General features: G+C 42.2%; 1 protein-coding gene across 4 annotated transcripts in view; it reads right to left on the reverse strand.

The window, feature by feature from the left end:
• The window catches only part of Rbm6 (RNA binding motif protein 6), a 51,948-nt gene extending 39,221 nt beyond the window's left edge, over positions 1-12,727 (reverse strand). The window contains exons 1-4 of one of the 4 annotated variants that reach the window (XM_090323423.1): positions 12,604-12,727; positions 7,801-7,908; positions 1,306-2,584; positions 322-411 (exon numbers count right to left, since the gene is read on the reverse strand). In XM_090323423.1, the coding sequence (XP_090179549.1) occupies positions 322-411; positions 1,306-2,584; positions 7,801-7,844 (1,413 nt within the window). In that variant the 5' untranslated portion in view covers positions 7,845-7,908; positions 12,604-12,727. Of the gene's footprint in view, positions 1-321; positions 412-1,305; positions 2,603-7,800; positions 7,909-12,567 lie in introns of those variants that run through there. The other 3 variants (XM_090323422.1, XM_090323424.1, XM_090323426.1) reach the window with 3 other exon arrangements.
• Positions 12,728-14,412: the final 1,685 nt, after the last annotated feature.

Consider the following 14,412-nt stretch of genomic DNA (forward strand, 5'->3'; position numbering starts at 1 on the left):
GAAAAAGCCAAAAGTGGCGCTGTGGCTCAAATGGCAGAGTGTTAGCATTGAGCAAAATAAAGTCCAAGGATGGTGCCTAGGCCCTGAGTTCAAGCCCCAGGACTGGCAAACAAAAAAACAACAACAACCAATCAACCAAGTAATTTTTAAAAAATGTTGGGGGGTAAGGTCTCACTATTTAATATAGCCCAGGCTAGCCTGGAATTCAGGATTCTCCTGCCTCACTCTCCTGAGTGGTAGCTTTACAGATGTGTATCACTACGCCTGGCTTATAAATATTTAATTGACAGAAACAAAACAACAAAAACCAAAAAATCATACCTCTTCTTTTGTAGCATTTTCAGGTACCCCACTTAATCGAATAAGCTTGCTAGGTTTCTCATCACTTGGGCCAGTTCTATAATCTTGATCCTTAAATTCAGAATATAAAATTATTTCATGAGCACATATACTTCTGCATGTAAAATGAAAACCAATATCAAATATAGGCAGTTGGCCTTGAACTCAGGCCTCATGGTCTTGTTTAGCTTTTTCTCCTCAAAGCCACCTGGTGCTCTACTACTTGAACCACAGCTCTACTTCTGGCTTTTTTGCTGGTTAATTGGACATAGAGTTTCTAGATTTGTCTATCCAAGCTAGCTTTGAATCTCAATCCACCAGCATCTAGCTCAATTTTGCTTTTGAATGGCTGTGTCAGGAAAGACCGAGGACTGAGGTCCTACATTCTATAGGTCATTCTTTTTTTTTTTTTTTTTTGCCAGTCCTGGGGCTTGAACTCAGGGCCTGAGCACTGTCCTTGGGCTTCTTCCTCAAAGCTAGCACTCGGCTGCTTGAACCTCAGCACCACTTTCAGCTTTTTCTATCTATGTGCTACTGAGGAATCAAACCCAGGTCTTCATGCATGCTAGGCAAGCATTCTACCACTAGGCCAAACTCCCAGCCCCTCGGCATTTTTTTGATGCCTAATAGGTCATTCTTTAGAAAAACCTTATGAAAACAGGCTTGGTGAAGCATAAGTTAAAGGCCAGACTTCACTAAACAGTGAGACTCTGTGAAAGAAAAGAAAGAGAAAAGAGGGCAGAAATGGTGCTGAGGCTCAAGTGGTAGAGCTCTAGCCTTGAGAAAGTCCAAGGACAGTGCTCAGGCCCTGAACTCAAGCCCAGGACTGGTTAAAAAAAAAAAAAAAAAAAAAAAGGGGAAAAGAACAGAGGAGAATAAGAGAGAAAAGAATGGAAACAGGGGAAGGGAAGGGAAAGAGGGAGAAAGAAAACATGGATGGAAGAAACAAAGGCAATCTCAACATACCTGAAGGTCTTGTTGGTTATCTCGGGCAGTCTTGCCCTCTGGAAATGACTTGCTCTGGCCATAGCTAAACATCTGGTTTCCTGGCAATCTGTGATCCATATCCCGGTACTCCATGCTTCTATAATCAGTGTCTTGTCGGCCAAGAAAGTCCAGATTACCACCTTCTTTAAACAAACCAGCATCTGAACTCTGTTGTTCACCTCCAGGGAGTTGTGACTTGTCTTGGTCTTGAATTGGATTTTGGTTGTCCTGAAAGTCTGTTGGAGATTCATGTTCAAAGGCTACACTTTGGGTTTCTCCTTCTCCTGTTTCTGAATGCTCAAATTCTCCCTTTACGTTGCCAAAAGCAGGCCTTTCTACTGTATGGTCATGTGCGGATTCCTCTCTTTTGTTCACATTCATACCAGAACGCTCTCTATCTTGTGTAGAGGGCTGAATGTAATCCAAGATTTTTGGATCCACAGGAGGCATTTCCCTCTCTTTAAATTCCATACAAGGTCCCATTTCTCTACCCCTAAAGTCCTGATCAGTCCTGGACCGATGTCTACCTCTGAAATCTGAATGTGGTGTATCCCTGTCCCTAAAGTCTAGATCAGTAGTACCTGACCCTCGGCCTCTAAAGTCCACCTGTGTTCCATCTTTATCCCTGAAGTCCAAATCAGATACATCTCTGTTCCTAAAATCAGAACGGGATTGATCTCTAGTCCTGAAATCTAAATCTGATAAATCTCTTCCCCTAAAATCTGCATGGGATCCATCTCGACCTCTGAAATCTAAATCATAAGTGCCCCGGCCCCTAAAATCAGGTGGAGGTGCATCCCTACCTCGAAAATCAATCGTGTGTGCATCTCTGTCTCTGTAGTTCATATGAGGGGTCTCTCTACTTCTATAGTCTATAGGAGTACCATCGCCACCCCTATAGTCCATAGGTGGTCCTTCTCTATCCCGAAAATCCCCAGAGTGTATGCCCCTACCCCTGAAGTCCAACTGTGATGAATCTCTGCTCTGGAAATCAGAAGATGAAAAATCTCCTCCCCTGAAGTCATGTCCAGGTCCCTCCCCTCCTCGATAGTCACCATGAAGTCCATCTCTAGCTCCATAGCTGAATGAATGTTCCTCTACATTTGCAAAGGGAGGCCCCGAATGCCCCTGGAAATCAAAGGGAAGTGAATCTCTGCCAGGAAAGTTGCCAGAGTGTCTTTCTTGAGCATGACTCTTAAGGGGAGGAGGAGGATAATCCCTGTTCCACCCGGGAGCAAACCTTTCTTCTTGGCTCCCACTGTAGAAACAAAGACAGTGTTACTTATATTGTCCAGAGAGTTTGAAAACTATACACCAGCATATTCTTCTCTAATCACAGCAAATTCTTCTGTAATTTTTTTTTTGGCAGAGTTCTGTAACAAGGTCCTAGATCTGCAGAAAACAGCATAGTTTTGCTATTTTAAGATGAAGTGGCGGAGTAAACTTTTATGCTCCCATTTCAGAACACGAGGAAAGTCAATACAAGGTTTTCAACATGACTGCTGCAGAAAAAGCTTTCACCCAGTCCTGCAACAGGGAAAATCCGCAATACCAGATAAGCTAACAATGGCAATATACTACAAAAACTCCCAATTTCTATAGCCAGGGAACTTAGAATTCCAAAGTCAATAATATGATTCCTATATATCAGGGAGAAAAAAAGTAAATCAATGCACCATAAAGTTTTTACCGTAAGTTTCAGGGAATGTCTTGCTCCAAGGGAATATACCAAATTATTTTATTGTATCTGTAGCACGTTTACCACCCAATCAAAATGGATGTACTCTCCAAAGAAAGGAAACTAGTTGTATACCAGTGTTTACCAGCTGAGCATCACTCTAGTTGCATCTAAATCCCAGCTCTTCAGCAGCTTCACCTAGAAATGCACTACCTAGAGTTATCACAGGAAGGCAGGATGAATCATGCTACAAGGCATGTGTTATAGATCATCTAAGCCAAGCAACAGCACTGAGAAGCTTGAAGGGACCTAGAGACAGCATTAGGTCTTTAAGCATTATTCTATATCCCAAAGACCATATTGCAACAGCTCATACGAATTTTTATACTAACAAAATGTATTTCTGGGAATTTGGCCTGTTGGTAGTGTGCTTGCCTAGCATGCACGAAGACCAGATTCAATTCCTTGGTACCACATACATAGAAAAGCCTGAAGTGGTGCTGTGGCTCAAGTGGTAGAGCGCTAGCCTTGAGGAAAGTCCAAGGACAATGCTCAGAACCTGAAATCAAGCCCAGGACTGTGTGTGTATGTGTGTGTGGGGGGGGGGGGGAGGTATATTAACTCACACTCTATTTATATAACTCAAAGGATTAAACAAGAGTTTACCTAGTTTTTAAAACTACCAACATCTTCCCATTACCTATCCATCAGAATTTACACTTAAAAAAATGTTTTGGGCCAGGTGCAGTGTAATCCTAGCTACTCAGGAGGCTGAGATCTGGGGATCAAGGTTCAAAGCCAGCCCAGACTCTTATCTCCAATTAACCTTTAGAAAACGGAAGTGGGGCTTGGCTCAAGGGTAGGGTGGTAGCTTTGAGCTGAAGAGCTCAGGGATAGTGCCCAGGCCAGCCAGTTCAAGCCCCTTGACTGATACACACAAACACACACACACACACACACACACACACACACACACACACACACACAAAATAAATAAATTAAAAAAAGTAAGTAAGTAAGTAAGTTTTGGCTTTGATCAAAGACTAAGGACTTTAAGCAACTGGGCAGTTGGTTTCCTTGGTGAGGCTATGTGAATAAAAAAAACAAAATTATCTGAAAGTTTATCTGCTACTTAGCTGAGCACTGAGATTAAGACCACCTTAATTTTCTCCTCCCAAAACAGAGATTCCATTATAAGACCCTTCTTAATTCAAACTATAACACAATAATAAAACTCATAGGGCCACTAATTCTGGGTCACTCAATTCAGGAGAAGTTCTAGTACTAAACTCTTTTTTCTTTCTTTTTTTTTTTTTGGTGGGTCATGAGGCTTGAACTCAGCCTGGGCACTGTCCCTGAGCTCCTCAGGTCAAGGCTATCACCCTACTCTTGAGCCAAGCCCCACTTCCCATTTTCTAGAAGTTAACCGGAGATAAGAGTCTCAGGTCTTTTTGTGCCTGGGCTGGCTTTGAACCTCGATCCTCAGATCCCAGCCTCCAGAGTAACTAGGACTACAGGTGTGAGCCACTGAGCCCAGCTCTAAACTCTTTCTTAAAGCTATAACAACTTAATAACATTAACCAAAACACTAGAATGAGCGATGTGCATTTAACAGATTTTCAGAACATGATGACTTCTACTAAGTCTCATTAATACTAGTTTATATGGTTCTTCATAAAAGGAACAAATTTAAATATTCTTCATAGGTATACAATTTAATACTAAAACTAGGATGTTACCATTAACCACAGCATCTCTAATATTTACAAATAATTCTATTCATTCATTTGCTAGAAGACGTAAGCCTCCTCAGGTATTCATGGGGTGACAGCTGAGGTATATTAATCTATATATTTTCTGATCAGAATACATCCAACACAGCCTTTGAATACTACCTTCTAGATTATCTTACCCTTCTAAGTTAATATCAAATAGATTTAGAATGTCATATTGTACTATAATTTTTACATCTGTATTTTATAGAAATTAATCAAAAAACAGTCTTACTAGTATAAAATAACATTGGCTATAGAAATTATTTAGAGGGGCCGGGAGTTTGGCCTAGTGGTAGAGTGCTTGCCTAGCATGCACGAAGACCCGGGTTCGATTCCTTGGTACCACATACTTAGAAAAAGCCGGACATGGTGCTGAGGCTCAAGTGGTAGAGCTCTAGCCTTGAGAAAAATCCAAGGACAGTGCTCAGCCCCTGAGCTTAAGCCCAGGACTGGCAAAAAAAGAAAAAAAAAATTATTTTGAACCAAATAAATCAAAATTCAAGTAGAAAAGTTTTTCAAAGAAAGAGTCATTTTCTTGAAAGACACCATTTTTGGTCTACATTAAGTTCCCCTTAAACAGAACTTTAGATAAATTATGTGTCCTTATAGTCAAAGATCTTAAAAATTAGGAGCTAGGGAGCCAGGAGTTTGGTTTAGTGGTAAAAGTGCATGTCTAGCATGCATGAAAACCAGGGTTCAATTCCTTGGTACCATATATATAGAAAAAAACCGAAATTGGTGCTGTGGATCAAATGGTAGGGCTCTAGCCTGGAGAAAGCCCAAGGACAGTGCTCAGGCCTTTAGTTCAAGTTCTGGGACTGGTTAAAAAAAAAAAAAATTAGGAGCTAGGTGTATAGCTTAAATGTAGATTTGTTTACCTATATGGACTAAGTCCTATGTTTGACCTCTGACCCAGGAAGAAAGAAAGAAAGAAAGAAACAAAGAAAGAAAGAGGGAAGTAGGGGAGGGAGGGGAGGGAGGGAGGGGAGGGAGGGGAGGGAGGGGAGGGAGGGAAGAGAGGGAAGGGAGGGAAGGAAGAAAGGAAGGAAGGAAACAAGGAAGGAAGGAAGGGGAGAAGGGGGAAGGGGGGAAGAGGGAAGGAGGGAAGGAGGGAGGGGAGAAAGAATGGGGGGAGGGAGGGAGGAAGGAAGAGGAAAGGGAAGGCACTAGTAGCTCATGCCTGTTATCCTACCTAGTCAGATACTCAGAAATCTCAGATCTGAGGATCAGGATTTGAAGCAAGGGCCGGTAGTTTGGCCTAGTGGTTAAAGTGCTTGCCTAGCATGCATGAAGACCCAGGTTCAATTCCTCGGTACCACATGTAGAAAAAAGCCGGAAGTGGTGCTGAGGCTCAAGCGGTAGAGCTCTAGCCTTGAGAAAGTCCAAGGACAGTGCTCAGGCCCTGAGCTCAAGCCCAGGACTGGCAAAAAAAAAAAAAAAAAAAAAAAAAAAAAAAAAAAAAAAGATTTGAAGCAAACCTAGGCAGACAAATTTGACTTCTATTGCCAAATAGAAGTCTGTAGCCAACAAAAAAATCCAGAAGTGGAAGGTGTGGCTCAAGTGGTAGATCACCAGCATTGAGTGAATATAAGTTTAAATGGGTCAAAGAAAAATGTTCTGCAGGACTAGTGGCTTATGACTATAGTCCTAGCTACTCAGGAGGCCGAGACCTGAGGATCACAGTTTGAAGCCAGCCTGAGTAGAAAAGTCACTGAAATTCTCATCTCTAATTAACCAGCAAAAAATTTAAAGTGGATCTGCAGTTCAAGTGGTAGAATACTAGCCAACAGCAAGCAATCAGAACAATCTCAAGGCCCAGAATTCAAACATCAGTACCACCAAAAAACAAAACAAGGATGACAGAAATGTAAAACAGGTTTTGTTTGAGACTGGATACCAGTGTGAAAGGACAAGACTAAAGGAGAGGGCATAAGTTGTGATTGTGGTTAAAGTACTTTATTTATATACATGTATGAAAAGAAAACAATGAAACCAATTAAAGTTGTTATAAGGGGAAAGAGGGAAGAAAGGCGACTTCATATGCACATATGGACCTATCACAGTGAAACCCGTCCATACAACTAATACATACAATGTAAAAAGTAAAATGTTTCCAAGACCCCTTCTTACTTGATCGTAGGGCACAATGGTACACCCTATTAAACCATTCACAGCAAGAAGACTAAAGCAGGTAGATACTTCCTGCTTGGATAGGAATCAAAACCCGTATCTAAAAAAAAATAACTAGCACAAAAAAAGAACTGGAACTAGTGCCACGCCTATAAGCCTAGCAACTTAGGAGGCTGAGATTTGAGGATCACAGTTTGAAGACAGTCTGGGAGAAAAGTTAATGAAATGCTTATCTCCAAAAAAGTTTGAAGTGGAGCTGGGGCTAGTAGGGCTATCCTAGAGTTTAAAAAAAAAAAAAATCATGTACAGTGGATAGGCCCTGAGTTCAAACCCTAAGACCAGTGCAAAAACAGAAAACAACAACAAAACTGGAGGCATGACTCAGGTATAAGAGGATTAGTGGAGGGTTTAAATTTAGTTCAAGTAGTAGAGAAGTTGCCTAGAAGCCTAGCAAGCATGAGGCTCCTTATTTTCTGCACCTGCCAAAAAAAAGTATAATCAAAAGGTTGAAGATTTAGCACAAGTATTAGAGAGCTTTGCCTAACAAGCTCAGAGCCCAGAGTAAAATCCCTAGTACGACAACACAAAATAAAACCATTCCATGTGGCATGCTGGCCATTCAGTCTCACAATCACTTTAGAAATTATTGGAAATTTTTTTTTGTTGTTTTTTTGAGACAAAAGGTTTTGCTATATAGCCAACCTTAAATTTGAGATCTTCTATATATATCATATGCTAGCACATTCAGACTATACTTTTATAATAATTTCTATTTCTTAAGAATCAGCTATTTCTCCACAAAATATCTGTCCTTACAGTAGACTAAACTGTTATGCTAAACACTTATCATTATAATACTGGCAATTTCAATATTTAAATTTTAGGACTTACCGAAAAGGTCCTGTTCTGTTAGCAGATCGAGAATCCCCCCACATCTCTTTGTTAAGAGGGCTTCAATAAGTAGATTCTTTTTTGATCCAAATCTACTTAGAGCAGTACCTGTATAAAATAAACCACATACAAAAAAGTACTTTAGAATATGAAGTAAAAGTTAAACTAGTGACCTATTGCTTGGTATCAGGGACTACATTAGCAAGAATGTATTTGGAGGTCACTTTTAGACCATTACATATTAATTAATAACAAAAATTTAACTTTAATTAAAAATGTATATTTTGGAGTATCATAAACTGTTATGTTTACTACGAATAGCATACACTTTTTAATTAAATAATTATTTTTTTCAGCATAAAACTTGTCCATTTTTGGAAACAGTGTCTAATATTTGCATAATTTTCAGTCCATATAGCTAATCTGACTGATCATAATAGTTTATTTTTCTTACCATAGCAACTGTTTTGAAAGACAGGAGTATGAGGCCTGAGTTCAAGCCCCAAAACCAACACACACAAAAATCCACAAAGAAACCTCAGAACTAAATGACACCAGACAAAATGAACCTAATAGACACCCAGAGTATTTCACTCATCAAATGCACAATAAACCTTCTCACCATCCCCCTGCAATGTTATACAAAACATATCACAAGTGTTAGCAAATTCAAGAAAACTGAAATTATTCTACTTAGATATTACATTGCTGTAGCTATATTTCCTCTGTGCCTATCTATCAATCAATCAATTTATCTATCTATCCAATTTGTGCTGGTTCTGGGGCTTGAACTCAGTGCCTGAGTACTGTCCCAGAGCTTCTGCAACTCAAAGCTAGTGCTCTACCAACCTGAGCCAACACTGTTAATTCCCACAAAAAAATAAAGAGAAGGGAAGTGGGAATAGAGGGGATGAGAGGAGAGACAAAGTAAACTAGTTTACCAGAGGAAAACAGACTAGAAGTTACCAAAGGCTAGTTACTTAATGGTTACAGTTTCTGCTGGGGATCTTGAAAAGTTTTCCAACAGATAAACTTGTCAGTTTCACTACACTGTTACTAAAACTAATACCATTGAACTGTATACTCTGAAATGGTTCAGGCCTGGTACATACTTGTAAATCTAGCTGCTTGGGTGGCAGATATTAGCAGGATTGAGCTTTTAGAGGACAGCACAGGCAAAATGTGAGACCCACCTCATCTTAACCAATAAGATAGGCATGTTAGCATACTTGTCATTTTTATCATCCTGGCTTTTGAAGTGATAAGAGGGTAGAAGTTCAGGTCAGCAGGATATAAACTTAAGTTCCTCCTCAAAAAATACTAAAGCAGGGACTGGGAGTTTGGCCTAGTGATAGAGTGCTTGCCTAGCATGCATGAAGAACAGAGTTCAATTCCTCAGTAACATGTATATAGAAAAGTCGGAAATGGTGCTATGGCTCAAGTGGTAGAATGCTAGTCTTGAAAGAACGACGCTCAGGACCCTGAGTTAAAAAGCCCCAGGACCAGGGAAAAAATATTAAAGCAAAAAGGGATGGAGCATGGCTTAAATAATATAGCACTTCAAGCTCCTATACTGTTAAATAAAATATTAAAATAAATAAAATGATTTACATGAGAGTTGGTGGCATAGTTCTGTAATCACATATTGAGTTTGAGGCCAACCTGGCCTACACAGGCCAGCCTGGGTTACACGAGACTCTACTTAAGTAATAATAGTAATAATTATTTTCTGCACACCATGCACTGTTCTGTGGACTTTGTGTTGCATAATAAATCTCCTAACAGCCAAGCACAGTAGCTCCTGCCTATAATTCTAGGTACTTAGGAGGCTGTGATCTGAGGATCGAGATTCAAAGCCAGCCCAGACACTAAAGAACGTGAGACTTCTTTTTTTTTGGTCTTGGGGATTGAACTTGGCCTGGGCCATGTCCCTGAGCTCTTCAGCCCAAGGCTACCACCCTACCCTAGAGCCAAGCCCAACTTCTTGTCCCAGGTCCTTTTGTGTCCCCCCTTGCTGGCTTTGAACCTTGATCCTCAGATCTCAGCCTTCTGAGTAGCTAGATTACAGGCAGGAACTTCCATGGGGATGCCAAGTGAGACTCTTATCTCCAATTAATCACTAGAAAATGGGAAGTGGGGCTGTGGCTTTATGGGGTAGGGCAGTAGCCTTGAGCTGAAGAGCTCAGAGACAGTACTCAGACCCAGAGTTCAAGCCCCAAGACCAGACCCACAATAAATAAATAAATAAATCTCATAACAAAACCAAAAGCTCTGAGATGGCTTTATTTCCTTAACTTTATTCCAGATGAGGAAATCAAGGCTCAAAGAAGCTAGGCAATTTGCCCAATGTCAATGAGTTACTGAGGGGAGCTTAAGTTCCATCCCGATGGGATGGATCTGTGACTGTATGGTTACCTATTCTGCTATACAGAGCACTGCCATATGACAGAATAAGACTGCCAGTTACCCAAATGAACAAGGTGAGCAAGATAAATGTGACAGCCTAAAAAAAAATTCTATATACACAGTACATAGGTGAGAGAATCCTTCAAAGAATAGCTTATAACTTTTAAAATTCGTAACTTTCCAATAGTATTTATATCTATAAAACTCTAAATAAATCATTAACATTAAGACAGGTACCAATGCCTATAAGCCTACAGTAAGGAGGCCCACAGATGGAGCCAGCTAGGGAGGACAAATCCAGGAGATTCTTTAATTAGCAAGAAGCCAGAACTGGTAGAGTACCAACAATGACTAGAAAAGGAAACAACAATTAGGGGGTGGGAGTTTGGCCTAGTGGTAGAGTGCTTGCCTAGCATGCTCAAAGACCCAGATTCGATTCCTTGGTACCACATACATAGAAAAAGCCGGAAATGGTGCTGTGGCTCAAGTGGTAGAGCAGTAGCCTTGAGAAAGCCCAAGGACAGCACTCAAGCCCTGAGTTCCAGCCCCAGGACTAGCAAAAAAAAAAAAAAAAAAAAGAAAAAAAGAAAAGAAAAAGAAAAGGGAACAACTTATGGTCTTGAGTTCAACAAAAAAACAAAAAAAATATTAATATTAATTTACATATCTAAACATGTCCACAGAACAAATTCTGTCAGAAGAGCCCATTGGGTAACTTCATCTCACAATTCTTCAACCCTTAGTAAAAGGCTACAAGAGCCTAAAGGTAAATAAAATAAAGCCAAATCTGTTAAATCTTTTTTTTTTTTTGCCAGTCCTGGGTCTTGAACTCAAGTCCTAAGCACTGCCCTTGAGCTTTCTCAAAGCTAGCGCTCTACCACATGAGCCTAAACACCACTTCCAGCTTTTTCTGTGTATGTGGTACTGAGGAATTGAACCCAGGGCTTCATGCATGTTAGGCAAGCACTCTACCAATAGGGCACATTTCCTGGCCCATTAACAAAAAAAAAAAGAAGGAAGAAGGAAGAAGCCAGGCATTAATGGCTCATGCCTATAATCCTAGCTACTCAGGAGGTTGAGCCTCAGGAAAAGTGTTTTGAAGCCAACCTGGGACAGGAAAATCCGCGAGACTCTTCTCTCCAATTAACCACCAGAAAGCCAGAAGTGGCAGAGCACTAGCTTTGAGTACAAAAGCTCAGAGACAGCACCCAGACCCTGAGTTCAAGCCCATGACTGACAAAAAAAAAAAAAAAAAGTCTGGAGTTGTAGTCCACTGGGAGTACATGCAAGGCTCTGGGTTCAAATTCTCACAAGGATGTCCACAAACACACTTGTTACCAATCCTATACACGAGGTATCTAAATAGATGATAGTTAAGGTTCGCTTTGTGCTTCACCAAAATAGTAACATTTATTCAATCTGCACTGCCAAGCTTATCGGTTCTTCCCTAAAGTCCTGAACACAAATGTGCTAATTCTGACATACTTAAATCAGTTATTCCGTTATTATTCAACAGGAAGTTGGAAGCTAACAAAACTTGGAGCACAATCCAGAGTTCAAAAAAAAAGCCAACTGGGTGACAGCCGCACCGGGAACTAGTCAACTACTCTGAACATCACATGCACACCTAGAACCTGCAAAGAATAACAACGATAACATAATAATACAATGACCCTCACGGATGTGTCTTTTTATTAGAAAAACAACAATCCCAGAAATCCATCCCAGCAGCACAATGTAAGAAAAATAGGAGTTTACAACACAGGAAGGGATGAGGAAAACATCTCTCTCGCACACCCCACATTTGCCCCCAACGGGCGCCGACAGCTCACACACCCCCTCCCAGGCCACTCCCCCTCTCTCTCGGTTCCACTGCCTCTCCGCCCAGGTTCGGCGCTCTCGCGCCATTCCGTTCCTCCAAGCCGGATATCCCGGGCTGCAGGTGAAGGACTCCCTTACTGATACCTCAGAACTGGATAAGAAGCGGGGGGAGGGGGGGACGAGTACATATATATACATATATATGTGTAATGTATAGAAGAGGAGGACCGAGCCCGCCTGCAGCTCCGCAGACTAGGAACACCAAGCCGACACTACACACCGGTACCCGGCCTCACTGAGGGCCGCTGGCGCCGTGGGACCGGTAATTCTACCACAGCGCGGGGCCCCGCCTCAGGCCCACGACCGTTCTCGGGCGTTCCCTAACCCCTCCGCCGCCCCGAAGTGAGGCCGCGGCCGGCCCGCGACTTCGAGGTCGCGGCTTGTAGGCCTCGCGGGCCCACGAAGTCCAAAGCGGCCCAGTCCGCAGACACTTTCCCCATAGGTTCAGGCACGCCCTCTTCTCTTGCCTTGGGGCCTTACCGAAGCCGCGAAGCGTCCGCGGCCTGCTCCTCCTACCTCAGCTACCACCACCGACCCGGCCGCGGACACCGGAACTTCCTCCCCGCGGGCTGCCGCTTCCACAAAGGCGCCGCGCCGCCGCCTGCCGCGCTGGGCCCGCCGGGAGATGAAGTGCAGCAGCCGGTCTCACCTACTCCACTCCCGCCGTGCCCCGCGCGGGGGGCGGGGGGAGGGAAAGGGTGAGGACTTGCCTTCTGGGCGGGGCATTAGAGCTCGCTACTCATTGCTGCCCAATGGGAAGGCGCGCTGTTCGTGGGGCCTGTTGGGAGTTGTAGTTTAGCTTCTTTCCCTACGTCAACTTGTGTTATTCAAGGTATTGAGCAAGGTGCTCAGTTTTATGGATAACTTTATCTTTTCTGCGTTTACTTTCTACCAGGAGCTCGTGTATGGCCTTGACCTACCTAGCTGAGGCCGCCTAATATCAGTTCGTAGGAAGAAAACAGAAAGAGCCTTTTCAGACTAAGCCCTTTAAGGTTGTTAGCTGTGTCCACAGAATATACCTTTTTTTTTTTTTTTTTTTTTTTTGCTTCCTAGGGATATAATATACAGCTACATCCCCAGCTTAGCACAGCCTTTCTACCTGAGACCAGTATAAAAGAAACACTAAACAGATTCTTCTCCCTTCTCTTCTGGATTTTAGGCATGCCAACTCAAATCCAGAAATACATTGTCCAGGTTAAAAGATTCAGTAGTCAAACCATAAAGAAAAATCCACCCAGCTTCCACAGAGCCCTCCTAGCGCCCAGCAATGAATCAAATGGAGATTGATGTTTTCACCATCACTGAAATTGCAAATTGGTAAAATTGGAAAACAAAGCAAAATACCCTTCAGTTTACAGCTCCCATCAGAATATCCCAGATAATGTTCTTCCAACAACCAGCTCCAACTGCTGAAAAGTTTATTGGTCTCAGCTGTCTGGTGTATAAGTCAGTAGGCCCTCAGGGAAGGCAAACTGATTTTGTAGCCTAAATTTAGCATTATAGGGATACAGGGGAAAAAAAAAACTCAAACCAGTGCTGCTGGATCACATCTGTAGCTACTTAGGAAGCTGAGATCTGAAGATTACAGTCGAAAGCCAGCCTGGGCAGAAAAATCTGTGAAATTTATTTCCAATTAACCACCAGAAAACTGGAAGTGGAGCTGGAGCGATGGCTCAAAGCTAGTGTTCTACCACTTTGAGCATTCAAGCCCCAGGATGACAAAAAAAAAATGTCAGTCAGCTTCAAGAAACACTCATAAATGGTTCTAAAACAAAGCAGGCTTTGTTGTGGAACCAAATAGTCTTTAAAGAGACATTTCCATTTCTTTTGTCAGTCACTGGGCTTGAACTCTGGGTATGGGTGCTATTGCTAAGCTCTTTAGCTCCAGGCTACCACCCTACCCTTTAAGCCACAGCACCACCTCCGGTTTTCTAATGGTTAATTGGAGATAAGAGTTTCACAGTCTTTAGTGCCCAGGCTGACTTTTGAGCCAGGATCCTCAGCTCTCAGCCTCCTCAGTAGCTAGGATTACAGGTGTGAGCCACCATGCCTGGCGAGACCTTTCCACTTTTTAGATAACTTGTCAGCAATAAAGTCATTCCTTTATTCCAGACCTATGTAAAAGCCTGGTGACAGTGGTTCAAGCCTATAATCCTAGATACTCAGGAGACTGAGAGCAAAGTATTATGACTGGAATCCAGCCCAGGTACACAAGTCCTTAAGACTCTTTCTCCAGCTAACAAGAAAAATGATGGACTAGGGTGTGAAGGTGATCTGTCTGGGTATGGTATCAGTTACCCCATTGATCACCAGGGTTGACTCAGA

Source organism: Megascapheus bottae, chromosome 32, assembly GCF_031878675.1.
Source record: "Megascapheus bottae isolate mThoBot1 chromosome 32, mThoBot2.hap1, whole genome shotgun sequence".
Classification (NCBI taxonomy): domain Eukaryota; kingdom Metazoa; phylum Chordata; class Mammalia; order Rodentia; family Geomyidae; genus Megascapheus; species Megascapheus bottae.